At 35.2% G+C, this 21575-nt stretch overlaps 1 protein-coding gene across 1 annotated transcript in view; it reads right to left on the bottom strand.

The window, feature by feature from the left end:
• Window positions 1-21575, bottom strand: part of PLCZ1 (phospholipase C zeta 1) — a 52261-nt gene that overhangs the window by 24874 nt on the left and 5812 nt on the right. The window contains exons 4-6 of the mRNA XM_074825365.1: window positions 15076-15277; window positions 13307-13451; window positions 10169-10321 (exon numbers count right to left, since the gene is read on the bottom strand). Coding sequence (XP_074681466.1) covers window positions 10169-10321; window positions 13307-13451; window positions 15076-15277 — 500 coding nt within the window. The remainder of the gene's footprint in view (window positions 1-10168; window positions 10322-13306; window positions 13452-15075; window positions 15278-21575) is intronic.

Here is a 21575-nt window from a genome sequence, read left to right on the forward strand (position 1 = left end):
TCTAATGACAGGAAAAAATGCTCCCCACCACACAGACACACAGATGCTGAAACAAGATTAAGGTAGGAAGTTAAGTGTCAGAGGTGATGGCCAGATAAGACATATGAGGTACATTTTTTTACTATGCATGAATTAATTTTTATATATAGGCTTATAGACATGTATCTGATATTAATTTGAAATTTTTTTTAGCTATCATTGCAGCTGCGGGAAATCTGTTACTCTATTTGATTAGTACATTTGTGCACATCTGTCCAGTGTACCAAATCAAACTTTTCTGGTTATGTCATTATATAGTGAATCCTCATGCTGATCTTACCTGGTCAGGGAAATTAACAGAGTTTGGTAAAAATTCATTAATGTTATCATTTCTAATAAGATGGCTTTCATCTATGTACTTGCATCCTATGAGTTCAAATTTCACTTAGATTTATGAAATAATATTCATAGTAAAACAGCTCTTATGTAGCAGACATTCATCTCAACCTCTGTACACAAGAACTGCCAGTGAATAACAGGACTGACATATGTTCTTTGATAAAATGATGCACAAAAATATTCCTTAAGTTTCATATGAAAAGGAAGGCTATGCTGCTGGGAAGGTTTCAGAAACAAAGAAGAAATACTTACACATTAAATAAAAGATAACTGAAATGTTGTATTTTAAGGTATCTATTAAGCAAATATGAAAAGCATGGATGATAGAAACATATACATAAAACCAAAGCTTTATATAGAAACTAGAGCCATAGGCAAAGAAATAGTCCATTTTTTTACATTGCAATCTCCATTGCTGATAATCTCCTATCACTTCAGATCATATATTAGTAGTTTGTCAGTGCGCCAGTGGAATGAGATATCCTATGCTTAGTATCTATCAATGCCATGCTAGTGTAAGATTTGATTAGTCTCTCTGCACTGGTGATGCAGAATAAGGGTATCCTTTAACATTTCCTTCATTTCTTATTGATGCAGTCATTTTTTTCTGTGATATTTTTAGAAGAGTTTTAATATGAGTAATGTTACTCACATTTTTAAAAAGTTCTGAATTCTCCTTTGCATGTTCATATTTCCCAATATTTAAAAGCAATTCTATCAATTTTTGGTCTTGCATTTTGTTATTCATAGATAATATTTAATTCTACAAATTAAAAAAAAATCAAACTGGCATATAACAGAAAAAAACCTTTCAGTGGGTATATTACTGCCTCATATATGTAAACCTGCTTTAAGTAAAAAAAGACCATAGTCTGTGTCATCATATAAAAATGGGCCATGATGTTTTAAGTCAGATAGTTTCTAAAATTCTACGTATGAACTCTTAGAGTTCATAAGTTCATAAAACCATTACAGAAAATACTCTAGCAAGAAGAAATTTTGCTATATTTTGGCCAGAAGCAGATTCCAATAACAGTTAACCCAAATCACTGAAAGTGAACCATGAACTGAAAAAAGACTTACCATGGATTTTAAGTCTGAGCTTCAAATAGATCTTCAAAAAAACTTATAACAAATGTATGGTTACAGAATCAGTGACTAAGTGAAATTTGACTTCTTTAAATAGTAATCAGCAGTGCTAAACACGTGGCATCTTTTTGTACAAATGTCTAAATTTTTAAGCAGGTAATGAGCTGAAAGTCTGAACATTCACTATAACTTCTCTTTTCTAGTCTAAATTTAAAATACAAAATATTTTTTTTAAAAACATGGTTACTCTGTTACAAACTGTAAGCATACTAAAAAATTTAACTGTGTAAAACATAATAAAACTTCCTTAGAGTACAATGGAACTGCAAGGCTGGCATAAGCAAAAGCCTCCAAATAAAATCAATTGGAACAAATGATTAAAGGAACAGAACTTAGTTCTTGCACTAAATAATGTAACGTACAACACAAATCAGAACAGCTGAAGGAATACAATACTCCAGGACAAAATTACGAGCAGTTTGGAATGGATCAGGCAAACCCACCTATTGAACACTGCAATTAATGTAAAAAGGGACAAAATTCAGTCCTCAGAAATGTAGAGAACAAGCCCCGTGTCTTGGTTTTGGCTGGAATAGAGTTAATTTTTCTTCTTAGTAGCTAGAATAGTGCTGTGTTTTGGATTCAGTATGGGATTTGGTATAAGAAGAATGTTGATAATGCATTGATGTTTTCAGTTGTTACTGAGAGATCAAGGACTTTCCAACTCCCCATGTCCTGTCCATGCTCAGGTGTACAATAAGCTGGGCAAGAGCCCAGCCAGAGCACTGGACCCAAATTAGCCGATGGAATATTCCATATCCTGTAAAATCATACTCAGTATATAAAGGAGGGGTAGCTGGGAAGGAGGGAGTTCTTTCTTGCTTTAGGGATTGCGTTTTTGGGATCTTGGTCTTTTCAGAATTGCTAGCCAGGAACAGGCTGAATATCAGTCAGTGAGTGGTGAACAATCACACTGTACATTACCCATTTGTACTCTCTATTATTGTGATTGTTTTATTTTATTTCAATTATTAAACTGTTTTTATCACAACCTACAAGTCTCCCCTTACCCTCTAATTCCTCCCCATCCCAGGGAGAGGGGACGGTGAGCGAGCAGCTTTGTGGTGTTTGGCTGCCAGCCGGGTTTAAACCACGACACCCTGGATTTGGGTCATGACTAGTAAAAAGATAATATCTTCCCCTATTTAAATTTAACATGTTCTTCTCTTTTCTCCTCTCCTGACCAGCTGTACGTGCTTAGTAAGAGGAATATCAAATCCTGAAAATCTTGCTAAGTAATAAGGTTAAAATTAATTGAAACTTTTACATAATTTTCTATTTCAAGAATTATATTACTGTCTTAAATACTGATATAGGGTAAAGATGCCACACCTTCTGTGAAGTCTAACATGAGGGAAGACTTTGAGGCATCGACACAATTTATCTTGAATGAAAAGAACAGGACACTATTGTTAAATACAACTGTTAAAAAACTCCCAACACCAGCATTCTCCAATGATTCAAGAAGAGAATCATGCTTAGTAAAAGTGTGAATGGGTGTTTTTGTGTCAGCCTTATAAATCACAGTTATTGAGACATTTCAAATCAATACCACCAGTGATGTCTGAGCTCTAGCTAAATGTTAGTTAAAAGTCTAGTTAAATTAATTATATCAGGAGTACCTTTTTAGCTATCTCATAGCAAGTTTTCATACCATACAGTTATCTAGTGAAAATCCCTTACATTGAAAATTTCAATTGTCTTGTGCTCTGTAGTAGACACAAAATACATGAGATAATCTTTCTAAATGTTCTTTTATTAAAAATACCAAAAAGCAAAACATGCCTAAAGAAGGCAATTGGAAGGGCTGACACTGACAGGCTAATTTTCTGGATGTAGTGAAAACCTGAGAAAATCCTGTCTAAAAGTCTGTGTGTGCTAAGAAACACTCCATCCTTAAAAACTATTTTGCAAGATATTATTTCTCATTCATCTACCAGAAAGAGTCCTACTCAGGAACCAAACTTTAAAGATAAAGAGAGAATCAATTTGCTAATGGTTCAGAGGCTTGACCTATTATGACTGTTGGCAGTAAGGTTAGATCCCATTGAAAAACAGGACCCTTAGCTGGTAATGCTTTGTCCTGTTTTACCTGAGAACTCCATCAGATGTTAGAGAAATATGAAAATACACATGGACTTTCCCAACCATGCAATTAAAAATACAGCTGACAGTAGTCTTGGAGAAAGTTCTAGTGCAGATGATTTTGCCTTTCTTAGAGACTTTTAAGGCAAAAAATTAGAGTGTAACTGATCTCCAAATATGTTGCAAATAACACTGTTAATCAAGCTGCCACTCATGGTTCAAGAATCTGCAACAGCTCAGAGTCAGAGAGTAGCAAGGGTCAGTAGCTGTACAAGGTGACCCAGGAGCTGAGGGTGACAGCAGGGCAGGCATGGGGCAATAACCTCACCAACCAGGGCAACAGCAAGACAAGAAGAGCAGGTCTGGTGATGGTAGGCAAGTTCAGGAAGCAGTCCGGTGACTGCCAGACAAGTCACAAGGTAGGTCCAAGGTCAACCCAGGAAGCCATATCATATAAGCACAGAACGGCTGAGTTTGGAAGGGACCCCTGCCAACCATCTAGTCCAACCTCCTTGTTCACAGTAGGGTCAATAAGAGTTAGGGCTGTGTCCAGTCAGGTTTTGAGTATCTCCAAGATGGAGACTCTATAATCTCTCCAGGCAACCTGGTCCAGTGCCTGAGCACCCTCACAGTAAAAATTATTTTTCTCATGTTTAAATGGAATTTCTTGTATTTCAGTTTGTTCCCACTGCCTCTAGCCATTTCCCTGACAAAACTTTGGGCCCATCTTTCTTTCCTAATGAAGCCCAAGATAATGTTAGCCTTCTTGCTGCCACAAGGGTACATTGCTGATTCATGGTTAACTTGTCCACCAGGACTCCCAGGTTCTTTTCTGCAAAGCTACTTTCCAGACAGCCATCTCCCAGCCTGTGTTGGTGCATGTGGCAATTCCTTCCCGGATGCAGAACTGTCAGCAAGGCAAAGCGAGGAATAGCAACTTGCAAGGACAGGCACTACATACAGTGTAGCTCAGGCAAGGACCAAAGACAAGAATGAAGTAAAATGCAGCTCTCACGCCAAAGTATGAGAGTGCGTAGGTGGAGGCCCCAGATGAGGGCTCTGGCCTACAATTTAGCTGTTTTCATGTAAGTCTGGTCCAAGGCTAAACAGCTGTGCTATATCAGAGACAACATATCAGAGATGACATTGTACCTAGGCAACTAAATCTCTGGTGGGTAGGTTGGAAGGGAATCTAAAGGAAGATTACAGAGAAAGATGGTTACAGGTTGGTCAGGATAATTAGTCCAGTGTACTCAGGGCCCTCATGCACAGATTCCCTACCACTGTTCAATTTTCCAAGATGATACATTGCCAAAAGAAGGATCTGATTCTTATGCACTAAACCATCAACCTAAGACCTACCTGGTTGATGATATAAAGTATGGCAGTGTTTTGTTTTGAATTACCTTATGAAGTTTTAAAATATGGGGAAGTTATTAACAACAGGTAAGTGACTGTCGTATGTTCCAACACATTTCTGGGGAAACCATGTTTCCTCAAAATGCTGTAGAGTGCAATGCCAAGAAACAGTGTAGGAATCAGATGAGACTTCTGTAAGTGCACACTAGAACCTAGAGAATTTGACTAGTATAATCAACTACAGGGTGAACATATGACTAAGGACAAAGAATTAAAAAAAACTCATCCTGAAATTTTCTGGGGTTTGTGTTTCAGGGCAAGTCAATGTGAAAAAGCAGATATCAATAGCTTTCAGTGACCATCCAATTTTCTTTTCTGGATCTCCTTGTGATTTTCACTTAGACTTACAATGGTAAGTCAATGGTACATCATGCATGAGCTGTGGTCCAAAGAAGCACCTAAGAATGGTTTTGCTCTGCATTTTGATACTTCTTCCAGACACACAGAGTCATCTCAGTTGACAAAGTTATAGTTCAAAACCTATTTGGAAAGGAAATAGATTGATCAGACAACAGAGGAGAAAATAATTTCCATGGAGATCTCCAAGTCTCCAAGATCTAAATAAGAAACTGTAACTGGAAAATGTTTCTATGAAGTGTTTGGAGAAACTATGTGGTACTCCACTTCATGTACAGGCAAGGGCACCATTTGATTTGGATCTCGAAGAACATTGAGAAGTGGGTATTAAAAGGAAGCCTTTCATGAGCTACACGTACTCCTTCATAAGAGGAGCAAAACTACGAACAACAGTAGCTGTCAGATGTGGAGGATTTCCCACTCAAAAAACACCATGTTTCAGTCTCATGTGACAGGGAGAAGCTGGATGTTGAAGGTCCTTGCCAAAGAAATCTGAGAGAAAAGGGAAAGAGGGCTAAACTGGTTAGTCCAGAGTCAAAACTTTGAGGGACCCTATAAGCAGACTGTTAAAAAAAAGCCTAGCAAAGAAGGCAATAACACAGGTCACAAACACAAGAGGTGACAACTAAGTGATCAATAACTTATTGTGACACAGACAATCAGAGGACTTGAGGGACAGAAGTATACCCATTGCATTTAGAGGCATGTAAGGCAGGTGTGGCAGTAAAAAAGGTTTGTGCTGTGTCCCTAGGGATGTTGTTAGATTGGACTATTTTCTAACAAAGCATATTATAAAAAAAAGTCTCTGTGGTTATTGTGAGTTTCAGTGAAGAGTGAAAGAGTCTCTATCCTTTCAATCCTTCCCAACTTCCTTGCTAAGATCCAGCCAGAAGGGAGGAGGATGAAGCTCAGCTCAAGGTAGGTGAAGATGACAAAAGAAGGTAAACAATATTGTAGGGAAAATGGAGGTAAAGCACTGTAACTCTGATCCAAATACCTTAATTTTTAAACTCAGAGTAATTCAATTCATATATATATATACACACATAGTAAAGTGACTTGAAATATATTCACCTTAATACTGAGATACTTTAGTATGACATTCATATTACTTTATAATCAAGTAAATATTTTACCATATAAGCAATTTATCACCTATTTTATTTTGCTATAAGACAGTGTAGCCATCTAAAGAAAAGATGTAACATTAGAGATATTATAATTCTAAATTAATATTTAGAACAGACTTTAAAATCATATCCAGTAAAACATGTTAAGGAAAAAGCTAATAATCTAGGTGAAAGGAATGTGTGTTTACCACAGAACATGCTGAACTCTACAAAGAAAACTTAAGACCTGTTAGTAGGCTAAATTAGAGCATATAATGATTTCTTTTAAAAATGTTGCTTTTTGCTATATTTTCTATTTTTTTAATTTCAATATTCACTGAAAGATACGGGTACATATATAAATAGAGATCAGTTCCACAGGAAAGTTTCAAAAGAGGAAACTGATTTCAAAGCTTTCCCTTTTTGTTGCATATGAATTTGGTTGCACTAGAATTTCTCTAGTAAAAATACTCATGTAGGCAAGTACACCAATTCCCTTGAATGCATTATTCATAGTCATTTTTTTCAAAATGAGTTATCAGGCTATCAGTCTTACCAGCCTCTAAGCAAATGTATTTACTGTGCTTGAGCTGTGCCAACGAACAAACACATCAGTCTGTTGAACAATCTCATATCTGAGCAATTACAGTGAACTTTAATCATCCTGACACTTATTATATTTTATTGGACTTGTATTAGAAATCAGAAGACTGTTGTGTTTAAAGACCAATGCCTTTACTCTGTTACTGGTGTTAACACTTCTGATACAATTTTCGTAATGGAATGTTGGGTTCCCGTAGAATCATACCAGATGCGATAGCTTCTTCCCTGTTCTTGCTAGTGCTCGGTCTTGAAAAAAGTGGAACCATATGCGATATAGGTGACAACTGTTTTTTTTTTTTTTACACTAACTGAGAATCCTTCTCATGAACAGCATTTTAGATTCATCATTTGTGGTTCTGTAACATCTCTTTTGCATCGCTTAAGTAAAGCAGGCTTAAGACTGCATCTGGCAGTTCAGCATCTGGCTTACTCAAATGATAATGAATTTACCCAGGCCTTGAATATGAACAAGGTCCCATGCTTTAAGGATGTGATGCCACTAAACTCCTTTTGAATGCAGACCAAAAGCGGTTCTTCAGATACTAGCCAAAAGTCAAGCTTACTACTCTATTTACAAATTCAGTCGTAACTACATATTTCCATTGCAAAATAAAATCCTAATAAGTTTTCTTATGTGCCTGATCAAAGCAGCTAAGAGAAATGGAGATGATCCTAATCCTTGGTTGTTCTCAACATAACGATTTAGCAAATTCAGACTTTCGTAATTCAGCTGAGGACAGTGGTATTGTTTAGGTAACTCTTACTTCTTATATACGTATGGAATACATCTCATATAACCTTAAAAGATTAAAAGTTCAATAGAATGACTCTCACCTGAACAGCATGCGTTTAAGTGAGGAATAAGTATGGGACTAGCAATGCATTTTCAGACAGAAATTTTACAGAGCTGACTTATGAAAACTCTAAGCTATGAAAATACTATTTCCTTATATCACACTAAACACATGGTAAGGGACATATCTCATAGAAAGCAATATTTTTAAGTATGTGATTCAGTGACTCCATGATTCAGACGCAGTACACTGATTTTGTGTTTGCTACACAGGACATATGATCCTTGGACATCTATTAGACTGAATGCAGCTATGCTTTGAGAAGCTTTAAAACAACCCTCATGTTTAATACAGTTTGGGGTTTTTTTTCATTTACAGAGCAGGTTTCAAGGTTGCAAAGTGATATTGGACAGTGTGATATAAAAAGTATAATGTTACAATCAAAAAAAAATGTTGACTTACTGAGAAATTTATTATATACTTACAACATTGCTATGAAAATATAACAGTATGGTAATACTTTAGCATGTCTTTTGGATACACCACTTCAAAAATTTTTTTCCATGACAAATCCTTTACAAAATACATCTATTAGAGTGTTGTCTTTCCTTATGACAGTGTTTCCTCCCCACATTTTCATTTGCACTATTCCTTTTTCAGTTACTGTACCAAAAAAAAGGTATAAAATATATCTGATATATCACTGATAACAGTGAGAAGATTAAAAAAAATCTTTTGTCCTTGAAATAAAATTCTGTGCAAAGACTGGAACAATTGGAATTTACTTGGTTTAGTTTGCAATAAAATTTTCAACACCCATCTAATTGCCTTTTCTGACTTCATATCCCAGGGGTCTCAAGCCACCAGCTGAGAAACACCACCCCAGGGAGAAACACACTGAGAAAGAGAGAATGTTTTTGCAGTAACAGAACTTGATGAAATAGTTCCATCAACATTGTTATTAACAAAAAATGTAGATCCAGGTTTCCATTTCAATAACATATTTAAACCTCAGGAAATTCTTTCAATCTAAGGAACAAAAGACAAATTAGCAGAAAACAGATACGCTAATATGTTTAACATGAAGATTTTTAAATTTTGGTTCAAAGCAAAATGTTGTTTAAAAATTTATACTTTGTTTCCTCTTTCAAAACTAAAACACTGGAAAAGGAGGAGAGGAGAGGAGAGGAGAGGAGAGGAGAGGAGAGGAGAGGAGAGGAGAGGAGAGGAGAGGAGAGGAGAGGAGAGGAGAGGAGAGGAGAGGAGAGGAGAGGAGAGGAGAGGAGAGGAGAGGAGAGGAGAGGAGAGGAGAGGAGAGGAGAGGAGAGGAGAGGAGAGGAGAGGAGAGGAGAGGAGAGGAGAGGAGAGGAGAGGAGAGGAGAGGAGAGGAGAGGAGAGGAGAGGAGAGGAGAGGAGAGGAGAGGAGAGGAGAGGAGGAGAAGGATTATTCAGTTTAACCTCTAAATGTTGACTTTATAGGTCAACAGAAAATTTGAAACTGCTCATTATAACAAAGTTTCAATAACTTGAAATTTTGAAAATTAAATTAATCAGGTGTTTGCATAGCTCTCAGATTCAGAGTTCAGATTCAGTAGTACTTTCTTCTGCAATCTTTGGCAAGTCATTCCCTGTGTATAAATCTGCCCTCTTTAAAGGCAGATGCTCTTTTCTCTGTTTAGGCTACCACATATCCGACATAGGACTACAGTAGATGAACCACACTATGACAACTTAATTCATTTTAAATAATAATTTAAAAGAATCATAGTGATTTCTGTATCATACTCAATTTTTAATACGCAGGTTTATTCAGTATTAGTAAGTATGGTTCAAAATAACAACACAGATTACTACAGCTGCCATGTTTCTGGATAAAATAAACTGCAACCCACAAACTTTACTTAACTGAATTTGTATATAAAATAGACTGAAACAATGCATCCAAAGCACTAGAAGTTGGACTGATGTGAACTGCAAGATCTAAGGCTTTGTAAAAATGTTAGTATGTTAGCTTTTAACAAATATATGCTTCAGCATTGTACTGTAACAGTTTTCCTTTAAACAAAAACTTCCACATCAATCCACATGATTAATTTTTGCTTTTTCTGTTTTCTTTATTTTGTCATGTGGTTTTTTGTGTTGTTTAATTATTTTTTGTTACCACCTGAAGTGTATTTCAGACACCAGATGAGCAGTTTCATAAATTCTGTTCCAGAACCACCACAGTTCTTTTCTTTTTTCCCTCTTTCACAGAGAAAAATGCAATGTTATTACCTCAGGAGAAGGTAGTTGAGTCACCACTGTATCACCAATTGTTGAAGTAAGAAGTTTGTCACCTAGAATACTTCCTAAATAGTCTGCCATTACTTCCTGTTGCTTAGGGCTGCAGTGGTTCTCCAAAGACAGTATAACTGGGTAGTCAGAAGCCTGGAAATACAATTTAAAGGCTTTTATTATTAATAAATAAAAGGAGGACTACTTGGTTTTCCAAAATATCTTACAAAAGTCCCCTTTGTAATCTGGATTTTCTTTTATTTGCAAAACTTTCAGAATATATGTCAGTCGTTTCAGGTTAGTAACACCATAAAAATGTACACAATATTTATGGAAAAGAGAAAGCACAATTGAAAAAGAGCAAAAAATACATCCTCAGGAAGTTCAGGGGGGTTAAAACAGGGCTAGACATATACAGAGATGAAAACAAACTACTAGGGTAATCAAATGAAGGTCAGTTAAGGTCAAAATACTTCATTAGAGAAACCAGGTAATAACTGTGCTGATCTGTGGAAAGCACATATTAAAGTGTATTTCTCCAATAATCCATAGAAAAAAATTTATCAGAGGCATTTAATATACTGATTAATGTTGGATGTAAAGAAAGTAGAGAGAAAATAAGTGTTAAATCAGCCAAAAATCAGGCTGATTCAATTACACAAGGCAGAGTACAACCTGGAAGCAAAACATAGAATTTCTCAGAGAGTTAATGGCTCAGCTGATACACAGAGCTTCTAAAGAATGATACATTGGCTACTGTGTGTCTGAAACAGCAGTTCTCAACAAATGAATTTACAAAGAACAAAGAGAAATTATAATTTCTTCTGCCAAAAAAAGAGTATGGGGTAAAACCTCCCAGACACACTAAAGCATAAAAAATGAAGAGTTAATCTGTTTTCCATTTCCTCTCTTTCTATTTTGAATTCAAGGCCTGATAAAAGTTACCATCTACTGCGGCCTTTTTGTCAGATGACTCATTAGGGTAATGTCCCTTCTGCCTATCTCAATTAATTTCAATTTCAAACTTCAAAATTTCAAAGGAAACTTAATTCCAAAAAAGACTTAAAACATTACAAATGCTAGAAACATCAATGTTGACCATCTTGGTGTTTTTCAAAATCAAAGAATTCTTCATCTTTTCAGACCTAATATCTGCTCTTTCTTTTGCACCTAAAGGTTGTATCTCAACTGCTCTGAAATTCTGTTGACTAAGTCATCCCAACAGGGAATTATCACATCGGGTAGATTAACTTTTTAGGAATAATGACTAAGTTTTGTGAAAAATAATTTCAATAAGGGGAAATAAGGGAAAAGAAAAATAGAAAACAAAATTATTGCAATTTTCATGTACCTATAGGAAGAACTTGGAAGCTTTGACATAATCGTGTACCTTTAAATTTACATGTGATATATTTTAGTGATAGCTCCTTTAGTGGCTGGCATCTATCCTAAAGAGCAATGAAAAAACAATGATAAGCAAGGCAAAACTGGCTTTCATCTAAATATAAATTTTAGCCACCAGTTTACTGTCAGAGACACAGATTTAAATTATTTCTCTGTTTTGTGGGGGAGAGTGCTTATTTTGTGTACAGAATTTTCTTTATTGTTTGCACAGTTTTATTAAGAGAAGGGAGAATTATTTTGTTTTGAAAAGGTAAAATCAGATTCTAAAATTGCAATTGACAAAGTAAGCCAGGATTAAATGTCTTTTGCTTTAATTTATGACAGATTTTAATTGGCTACATTTTGACAGTATCCTTAAAATTTGCTCAGAAATCATTGTCTTCACATGTGCAAGCTATGCATTTTTTTTATAATATCACAAACTTTTCTTTGGACTCTTTACACCTTATTCATCACAGTATTTGAGCAAGACAGGTGAACCATGGGAAATCAAGTAAAAATTAGAGAATAGTTTAAATGTCCATTTAGAACGTGTAAAAAACCTCATAAGTTGACAGTGGTTACTAAAAACAAATACTGTCAATAAAATCTTTGTTTGGGCAGGACCTAAGTTGTCAGTTTCCAGAGGAAGTTCCATTTTATGTTTACCCTATTTTTACACTTTTCCCCTAAGCATTTGCTATTGACCACTAATAGAAACATACTTTAGTCTGGATAGACAACTGGTATGAACAATTACCTATTGTGATTTTAGTATCTTATTGTAAATTGTGTTAAATGAAGTTTTTATTATACCTATGCACAATACGCTGTGTATTAGCAAAACCAAGAGTTATATCTAATGAGTTGTGAAGAATAGTGAAATAACCCCACAATTTTGTTTTCATTATCTTTTAAAATCAAATTTTATATAAAAATCACAACAGAAAGAATGTAGCTTTCTTAACTCTGAGAAGGCTATAAGTATATATGTGTAAAAATCCCTATAATTGTATGATCATAGGCATATATATTCACACACATAATGCTGGCCTGAAGACAAGAGTTATCTTAATAGTCATTCAGGACTTCATCTGAACAGGAGCTTTGCCAGAAACCTATACAAAGGACTGAAACAGTGCCAAAAGCTTTTCAGCTTTCACTGCTTTGCCAGAGATAGGCAGAAGAGACATTACCCTAATGAGTCATCTGACAAAAAGGCAGCAGTAGATGGTAACTTTTATCAGGCCTTGAATTCAAAATAAAACGAGAGAAAATGGAAAACAGAGTAAGTCTCAAACTCAGCTATAATCTAACATTTTTCTATATTTCATACATTTAAGCACAGGATACAACACAGACTGATAGCAACAGAAGAATAAGTTAAATAAAAGGAGTAAAACATCAAACTGATTCTGAAGCTAGTTGTTCATTTTATATTCAGCTCTTGCTTAAATGACCTCAGGTGAGAATTCCACCTAAGAGGCTGAGTTAAGATCTGAATGTCTCGCACCAAGTTTGGTTTATAATCATTATCAGCAAAATATGTTTACTGTTCCTTAAATAAAATTTTAAAAATATATTAAGAACAGATTTGTTTCAACAATGCCCACTGCCACACGCACCATCTCTGTTTTATGTTCTTTTACCCTGGAGAATGAATCTCTGACAACTATCATGTCCCTGGGCTTTCTTAAAGCCACAACACATTTTAACCAACATATATTTTTAATATATGTATATATATGTACATACCACAAATGCATACTTGTCTATCACTTGAATTACAGAATGAAATGGAATTTTGCTCGTTAAAGTGTGACCATGATACACAACAGGTTCATTGTTTGAGCCATCCCAGCAGTCAATTTCCAAGCAACGACAGCCTTTTAAAAGAGCACTTCAAAAGAAAAAGAGAAACAATTTTACAGTCAAAAGAAAGATACCACACTTTCTTATATAAGTCGCTGTATTTCTGATTACAAGAACATTTAATAATTACAAAACCCCCTACTTTTTCATCACAAAAGAAATCCTATAGAATTATACAGATATGAGACAGAGCTATATTTTCTGTTGTTTATCTTAGGCATGTTAGGTAATAAACTTTATTATAGCATTAAGGAGTAAAATGTTTTATCTGAATAACCTTCATTAAAAGACTGAAAATGAGGGTCAAAGATTTAAATAAAAGAATTTTGGAAAGATGGCAAATTGTTGCTTAAAATAGAAGAAGAAATATTTGAGATGGCCTTTTTTATTACTATTCCAGGGTTTGTATGCAACTTTGAGAATCATTATATTTAAAAATAACAGCATCGCACTTACAGAATCAGGTTATGCTTAGTCTTTACATAATTCAGTTGTTCTCCCCCTGCCTTATTTCTAAGAGGGAGTGCTAAAATTTCTTGGATGCCTTAAATTTACTCTGTTTTAACTTTTTAACATGTTAATGGCACCCCTTAAAGGTCTTAGGTTTCTAATATTTGGCTTGTACTAATTTAAACATTTCTTGTAGACTATTTTACCTAATTACCAATCTTTTACATGCTGCCCTTCACACACTAACAATGACTCTAAGGTGCTTCTAGCTTATTTTAGCATTTTATATTTTCCTTACACAAATAGTAGATAAAGAAGAACAGAGAGGGTTTTATACCCTCTATGCAATTACTTTAAGCAATGTAGTATTAATATCATAATATTTTAAATACTGTTAGAAATAAATTCACTAGTGGTTCTGGTAGTCGCAAGCCATTTTAGAATATCCAGAGAACAACCAAAACAAAAAAGTTCAGATAACTGAGGGTTTCAACTGCTTTCACTTAACTAAAGTAGTACAAAGTAATAGGAATGCTGGACATCTGTCTTCCAAATTCTTCATATTTTCTGTCCCTCTCTGTATTGCCTTTATTACATAATTCATTTGCTCCTTTCCTGATCATTTCTTCTAAATGTGTCTCAGCAATAAGGCATTCTGGTTTCCGTCTCCTCTTGGAGTCATATGCTATGTAGTCAAAGACAAAGTTTCTTCTCCCTCCTGGCTACTATAGTGCCCACATTTTGTTGTTGTTGCTGTTTCTAAACTAACCGCACTGCAACATACACCAATCACAGATATCCTTGACATACTCCACCATACTGTGCCCTTATGTGCTGTATACTGATCAGATTAGAGTTTGCTGAGGAATTTTACATTTATTTCAGGGAGTTATTTATTTTTGCATGGCATGTTGAGATTAATAACTGATTTAATCATATACTATGCAGCATACTATAGATTTAATTTGCTGCAAGGTAGATTTTTGAGATGTAAGTGAAAAAATAGGTTGTTTCCAGACTGTGAACAGATGGTTTGGCAAATATATTGAAAAGTGTACACACAAAATGAAATAAAACTCTCACATTTTCTACTTGTATTTGTGATGGTTTTGTTCCTTATTGCTAAGCAGGATTATACGTGACTTAGTATTCATTAAAAAAAAAGACAATGTATAAAATATTAAAAAACGGTATCTAAATACCTGGTATATCCCCATAAATGACTGGGCCCTACTAGTTGGTCAGATATCAAGTAGGTGTTGTGAGAAGATGAAATAAAATAGTCACATAATGGGTGGTTCATATCTTGGTAGACAGTCTTGTGGTCGTTTCTAAATATCGAACAGTCTTCTGAGCTCATGTACCTTATAAATCCTTCAAATGACATCTGTCTTCTTTTCCTCACTGAACAAAAAAGAAAGCAAAAAATTTCTGGTATGAAGTTATAACTTATATATGTGAAGATATAACTGATATTTATATCTGTGTGCTTTCCATAATTTTTAATAGCCAGTTCTGAACATTGCTAAAGGTTATACAGCATAACATTTTCCTGCAATTTTAAAATTCATAACAAACAATATAAACACAAAAATCAGATGTGTACAATTCTGGAGCTGAATTGCTGTGGTTCAAAATTATGAGAGGAAATAAATGTGTTCTGCCATTTTTATTCTTCTATGGACACCAGTAAGAAGAGTTTGCAGTAGCCCTAACTAAATAAATACAAAAGAAAATATTTGTTGTTTAATTTTGGAAAGTAACATGCCAGTCAATGCACAGAGGATCTTCTTTTCTCTGCGGAAAAAACAGGAATTGTTCTCCAAAATGTTAGTTAGAGACTGTCGAAATAATCTTGCAGAAACTATGATTCCTAGAACCAAATATATTCCTGAGTGATGGAAAATTCCAATTAAATACTGATGAAATAATGTTTAAATTAGAAGCATTTGAAATAAAAATAGTATCTTAGCAAAATAAATGACTGCCCACAAAGATGAATTGCAAATCAAGCTTATTATATTACTGCATCTATAACAAAATGTGCTAATTGCCTCCTTACCAGTGATAGTCATCCCATTTGTTTTGTTTTTGACTGATTTAATGACAAACAGATCCATTATACTGTCAACTGCTGCTCCAATGTCATGCTTCAAATGTAATAATTTTGTAAATGATATAATCTCAGAAGTCAGCTTTGCTTCAAAACATAACCTAGTTTGAATTAGTCAGGGATTTTGCCTAGTTCTGGCTCTAAAATAACCTTATTATTGTCACCATGGTAGGGCAGTGATAATTAAACAGTAAGTAATCCAAGATTCTTTTCTGTTAATGATAAAGAGGTCAATGTATACAGAGTTTCGACTCAAAAAAAACCCCAACCAAACCCAAACACCAAAACGCAAAGCACTTATCTGATCTGTTAATTCTCAATACAGTGATAAGAATCACAATTTACAGGTTAGAATTGCAATTATCAATGTTCAATATGTGTACAGACTGGAAGATTTCTATTTGAATGAAAATTTATGAAAATCATTCTGATGATAGGAACACAAAGAAAATAATTATTTCTATATTACAAAATTTTTTTGAACGAGAAAACTTTGCAATGTTTTAAAATGCTAAACAGAAATAGAAAATAAGGATGAAGACCATCCAGACATCATACATACATTGTTGTCCTTAACCATAAAAATGTTATTCCTACCAGAAATCTGCCAAAGCTATACTTAAAAACTTCCATTGATGAAGAATCTACAACCTCGTAATCCTGTTTCAGCACCTAAGTAATTTTATTGTTAGAAAGTTCTCTATAATGTTTACCCTGAATCTTCCTTGCTGTCCAAAATATTTGTCCTGTTTTGTACTATTCCTCTCCTTTTTTTCACAGTCTTATCCACATATGAAGGCTGCTATTACACTTCCACTCCATTGCTTTCCACAAGAAACAAACCAAATTCAGTGCATCTTTCTGTTTAGGTTAGGTTTTCTTGGACTTCTGATAATTTTCATTGTTCTTTTACAACTCTTTCCATCTAGTGAACTTCCTTCCTCATGTTTGATGCCCTAAATGGAATGCAGTGCTTCTCCTTCTTGAACTACATTGTTCTTTTTTATATCATCAATTTGCCAAATCACTCTGACTTGTAATCTTGTTCCCTATTATACTTGGAGTCCTGGTGTCAAATTTGAATTTAATAAAATTAATTTATATTCCGTCATCCAGTTTATCAATGACATAACTGAAGTACTGTCTAGCAGGAAAATACAAAGACAGAAGCAGAGTCATCAAATGGCACTACACTGTAAATAATAGCAGGATGCACCTTCTTATCATCACTGTGCCTCTAATCCTATCCATGCAAGTACTGAATAATTAACAATATTAAAAAAAAAAAAAAAAAAAGAGATATATACCAAGCATAAAAAAATAAAGTGCATTTGTTTGGCATGTTTTCTTTAATCTCGTTCAATGACTCAAAACTTCCATTCAAAATTAATAAAAAATTGAGATAATCAAATGTTTGTGTAGAACAAAACTGATATTTGGATGTTAGTAAGACACAACTGTCAGGTGTGAATCACATATCCACCACTTTCATTCCATCAAATGATTCCTTCAAGCCAAAAATGAAAGCTTTAGCACACACAAAAAATATGGTATGCAACATTTTGCCATTAGACATCTAAACTGTACAGTAAAAATGGAAGAGTAATGTATTCCATACTGTTCCTGAACTAGCCACAGTACACTCAGAGAGTTAATTCAGATTATCTGGTTCAATAACATTGAAAAGGCTTCTGTCTCTGCACACAAATGTTAGGGATGCACTAAATGTTATAAACAGACTTATCAACATTGTATATAAAATCTAGTCACAGTTTTCATCTTAATTTTGACATACTAGTGCTAGCAAGTTTATCAGATAGCGGTTGTTACTATTAGCAAACCAGTCAACCAAGTGTCAAAATCTGCCCTTTTCTCTTTCTTCAATACACAGGACAAGGATGGCAGATGAGTCCAATCAATTAAGCTGATGAAGAATATTCTATACCAAATTCAGAATGACAGTTACACAAAATGGTCTATCACAACACCATATGAACCAACTATCACGTCAGTCATAGCTGGGATTTCCAAGAAATATGTTTGAGTGGAAGTATTAGTTCACTAAAGAGGGCATGAACAATACAACGATTATTTCATTCAGTAAGATTATTTCCAATTAAAAGACAAAAAATTTTATCACAGATGAAGAAACAAACAAGTATTTGGCTCAGCATTTGAAATTTAAACCAGACATTAAATTAAAACAATAGAAACTTTAGTTGATATTTAAAATGTGTTTTCTAACTGACTAAAGAATCTTCATTGTTTAACTGCTTTATAGCTTTTAACTTTCCCATCAAAATAGATAAAACAAAAGAAACCTTTTAAACTGGTAATTTATAATTAATTAGTAAACATATTCATTCTCAGAAAGAGTAGATATATTCAATAACATATCTTCTAATTTGAAAGGCAACCTCAGAGAGTAATGGCATAAGGAATGGAAGGTTTTGTAGCTATTACTGGACAGTGACTCTTAATGAAACACAAAATATCTTCTGTTTCTTGTTGAAAGAGTGGTCCAGTTTCTTCTTTCCACCACAGTGGGAATGAACAGCATTGATATTCCAGGGTTATTATCCCAAAAGGAAGATTTTCTCTTTCTTAGGTTTATTTTTCTTAACCAGTTATCAGTTCCACCCATTATCAAAGACTGGGAACCAAAGGAAACCTAAAAAGTTAAACATCTGAGATTCATGTTCCACAGAACAAAATAACAGCTTGCAGTAAAATGCAGTTAGCTCTGATTTCCTTTTCTTACCTTAGTTGCAAATTTTGCCTCAAGTTATGTTCAGTGAAACATCAGGAATGTTACACCACAACTTGAAGCAAGCTTCAATAACAGAAGAATATGCATATTACAGAAACTCAGCAGAAATGTTACACCACAACAGGAAGCAGAAGAATATCCATATTACAGATTTAACAAACCCCCACTCATTTCAGAGTTCTCATGACTCAAACGGGTGATCAGGCACCTATGAAGATCTTATATAATACTTCTTCTTCAGGTAAGTCAAGGGGACATATAAGTCTTTGGGTTTGTGGGGGCGGGGCTGTGCATTATCACTAAATGACTCAAGTGGGAGAAGACACTATAATAAGCAGCCAAGCAAAATGGCAGATAAGAACCCTAAGAAAAATAAGAAATGGTTTGTAATGACCAACAGCAAGTTGAAGAATAGAATATATAGGACAAGGGAAAAAGACAAATGACAGAAGAAAGCAGAGAAAAGTGAGCACCATGAAAATAGATAAACTAAAACACAGAAAGAAAAAAGTAATAAATATATAAAAAATAAAACAAGGCTCTTAAAGTAATAAATGTATGAGGTTTTTGCGTAATGGTTTCAGTATATTATTTTGATTACTTTAAACACTCATCAAAATATAACTGAAGCTTTTCTTTAAAAAAACTACGGCAACCACACACAAACCCTTCCAGGGTAGCTAAAGCAAGAAGAAATTATGAGCTCTGTAGGTATGACTGACTCAATAGGAAGAACTTATTGGTTAGAAAAATATTTTGTCTGCAAAGTATTACTGAAATCTGGAAGAACCCAATTTGAGCTCCAGATTCTAGGCTGAATAATGGTGCTAGCTGCTTCCCTTCTACTGCAACAAGAAAAATGTCATGGATTCACTGAGATAGAGTAAAAGTTAAACAGCATAAAAAAGAAACTATAAAAGTGATGTTTAAGGTGTGGACAGGCTACGGGGAGGAATATAGAAACAGTGCTTAGTCTTGACAAAATGGTGTTCCGAAAGCCAAAAACCAACCAGAATTGAAATTGACAAGGCACATCAGTGGCATCATGGAGCACTTTTATTGCTGCACTGGCTGCATCTAAAAAGGAGTAAGTGGGCCTGCTGTTGAATAGGATAGGTGGTTTAGTGATGACAAACACAGATAACGCTAAAGTACTCAGTGCTGTCTTTTTCTCAGTCTTCATCAACAAGGTGTAGGCTTTGTGCCTACAGAGAGGGTTCAGGGAGAAAAGAAACTACCAGCAGATAGAGTTTAAGATAAAATAGAGGTTACTGTAGAGAACTCAACACATAAAAATCCATGGGACCAAATGAGATGCATCTGAGGGTGTTAAGACTATTGGCTGATATCACTGCAAAGATATTCTCTATCATCTTTGAAAGGCCATAGAGATCAAGGGAGGCCACCATGACTGGAGAAGAACAAATGTTGCACTCATTTTTGAAAAGGGCAAGGACTTTCTGTGCTCACAGCCCAGAAAGCCAACCGTATCCTGGGCTGCATGAAAAGAAGTGTGGCTATCAGGGCAAGAGAGATGATCCTGCCACTCTACTCCACTCTGGTGAGACCCCACCTGGAATATTCTGTCCAGCTCTGGAGTCCTCAGCACAGCAAAAACATGGACCTGTTGAAGCGGGTCCAGAGGAGGACCACAAAAATGATCAGAGGGATGGAGCACCTCTGCTATGAGGAAAGGCTGAGAGAGTTGGGGTGGTTCAGCCTGGAGAAGAGAAGGCTCTGGGGAGATCTTATTGTAGCCTTTGAATACTTAAAGTGGGCTTATAAGAAGGATGAGGAGAGGCTTTTTAGTAGGGCCTGTTGTGATAGGACAAGGGGTAACAGTTTTAAACTAAAAGAGGGTAGATTTAAGCTAGATGTAAGGAATACATTTTTTACAATGAGGGTGATGAAACCCTGGAAGAGGTTGCCCAGAGAGGTGATAGATGCCCCATCCCTGGAAACATTCAAGGTCAGGTTGAATGGGGATCTGAGCAACCTGATCTAGTTGAAGATGTCCCTGATTATTGCAGGGGGGTTGGTCTAGATGTCCCTTCCAACCCAAACTTTTCCATGATTCTGATTCTATGATTCAATTCAGGGAGCTATAGGTTGGCCAGACTCACTTTCATCCCTGTGAAAATCATGATGCAAGAACCCTTGGAAGCCATTTCTGGGCACATGAAGGAGACTGTGGATCTCTGTGCTTTGGGGTTTTCATGTTTTGACTAAAAAAAAAAAAGCACTGAGAAACTTATTCTGAATTCATGATTAACCTTGCTTTGAGCAGAAGGCTGACATAGCTGCCCTCCTGAGTTCCTTTCCATCTGAACTGTTCCATAATTCTGTGACAGTAGAAATCTGTGTTTAGAGACCTACTCTCAGAAGCTGATCAGAGAAGAAAATAGAAATGGCATTTCAGCTTGGGAGAGCATAATTATTAATTATAGCTTTAGCCCCAATAACATGGAGAATGACATCAGCAGACACATGATGGAAAAGAATAATAACCAGACTCCATGCCTGCTTTAGATGCTAAGGATCCACCATATTTGCAAGACTGCTTCAATGCATCCCTGATAACATTACCAATCATATCCAGCTGAGGGAAAACCAGTGTAACTATCTAAGGTTTAGCTACATCCTTAGAAGTTGTCTTCCTCTGTGAAATCTCTATTATTAGATGACTTCTACATTTAAACTTTCTGCCATATGACACTCAAATATAGACATATCAAGTGCAAAAAGTATGATTCATGGAGAGTATTCTATTAAAACAAATTATAGGTTTAAATAGTATGAAATGGAAGTACTATATCAAA

Source organism: Strix aluco, chromosome 5 (genome assembly GCF_031877795.1).
Source record: "Strix aluco isolate bStrAlu1 chromosome 5, bStrAlu1.hap1, whole genome shotgun sequence".
In the NCBI taxonomy this organism is placed as follows: domain Eukaryota; kingdom Metazoa; phylum Chordata; class Aves; order Strigiformes; family Strigidae; genus Strix; species Strix aluco.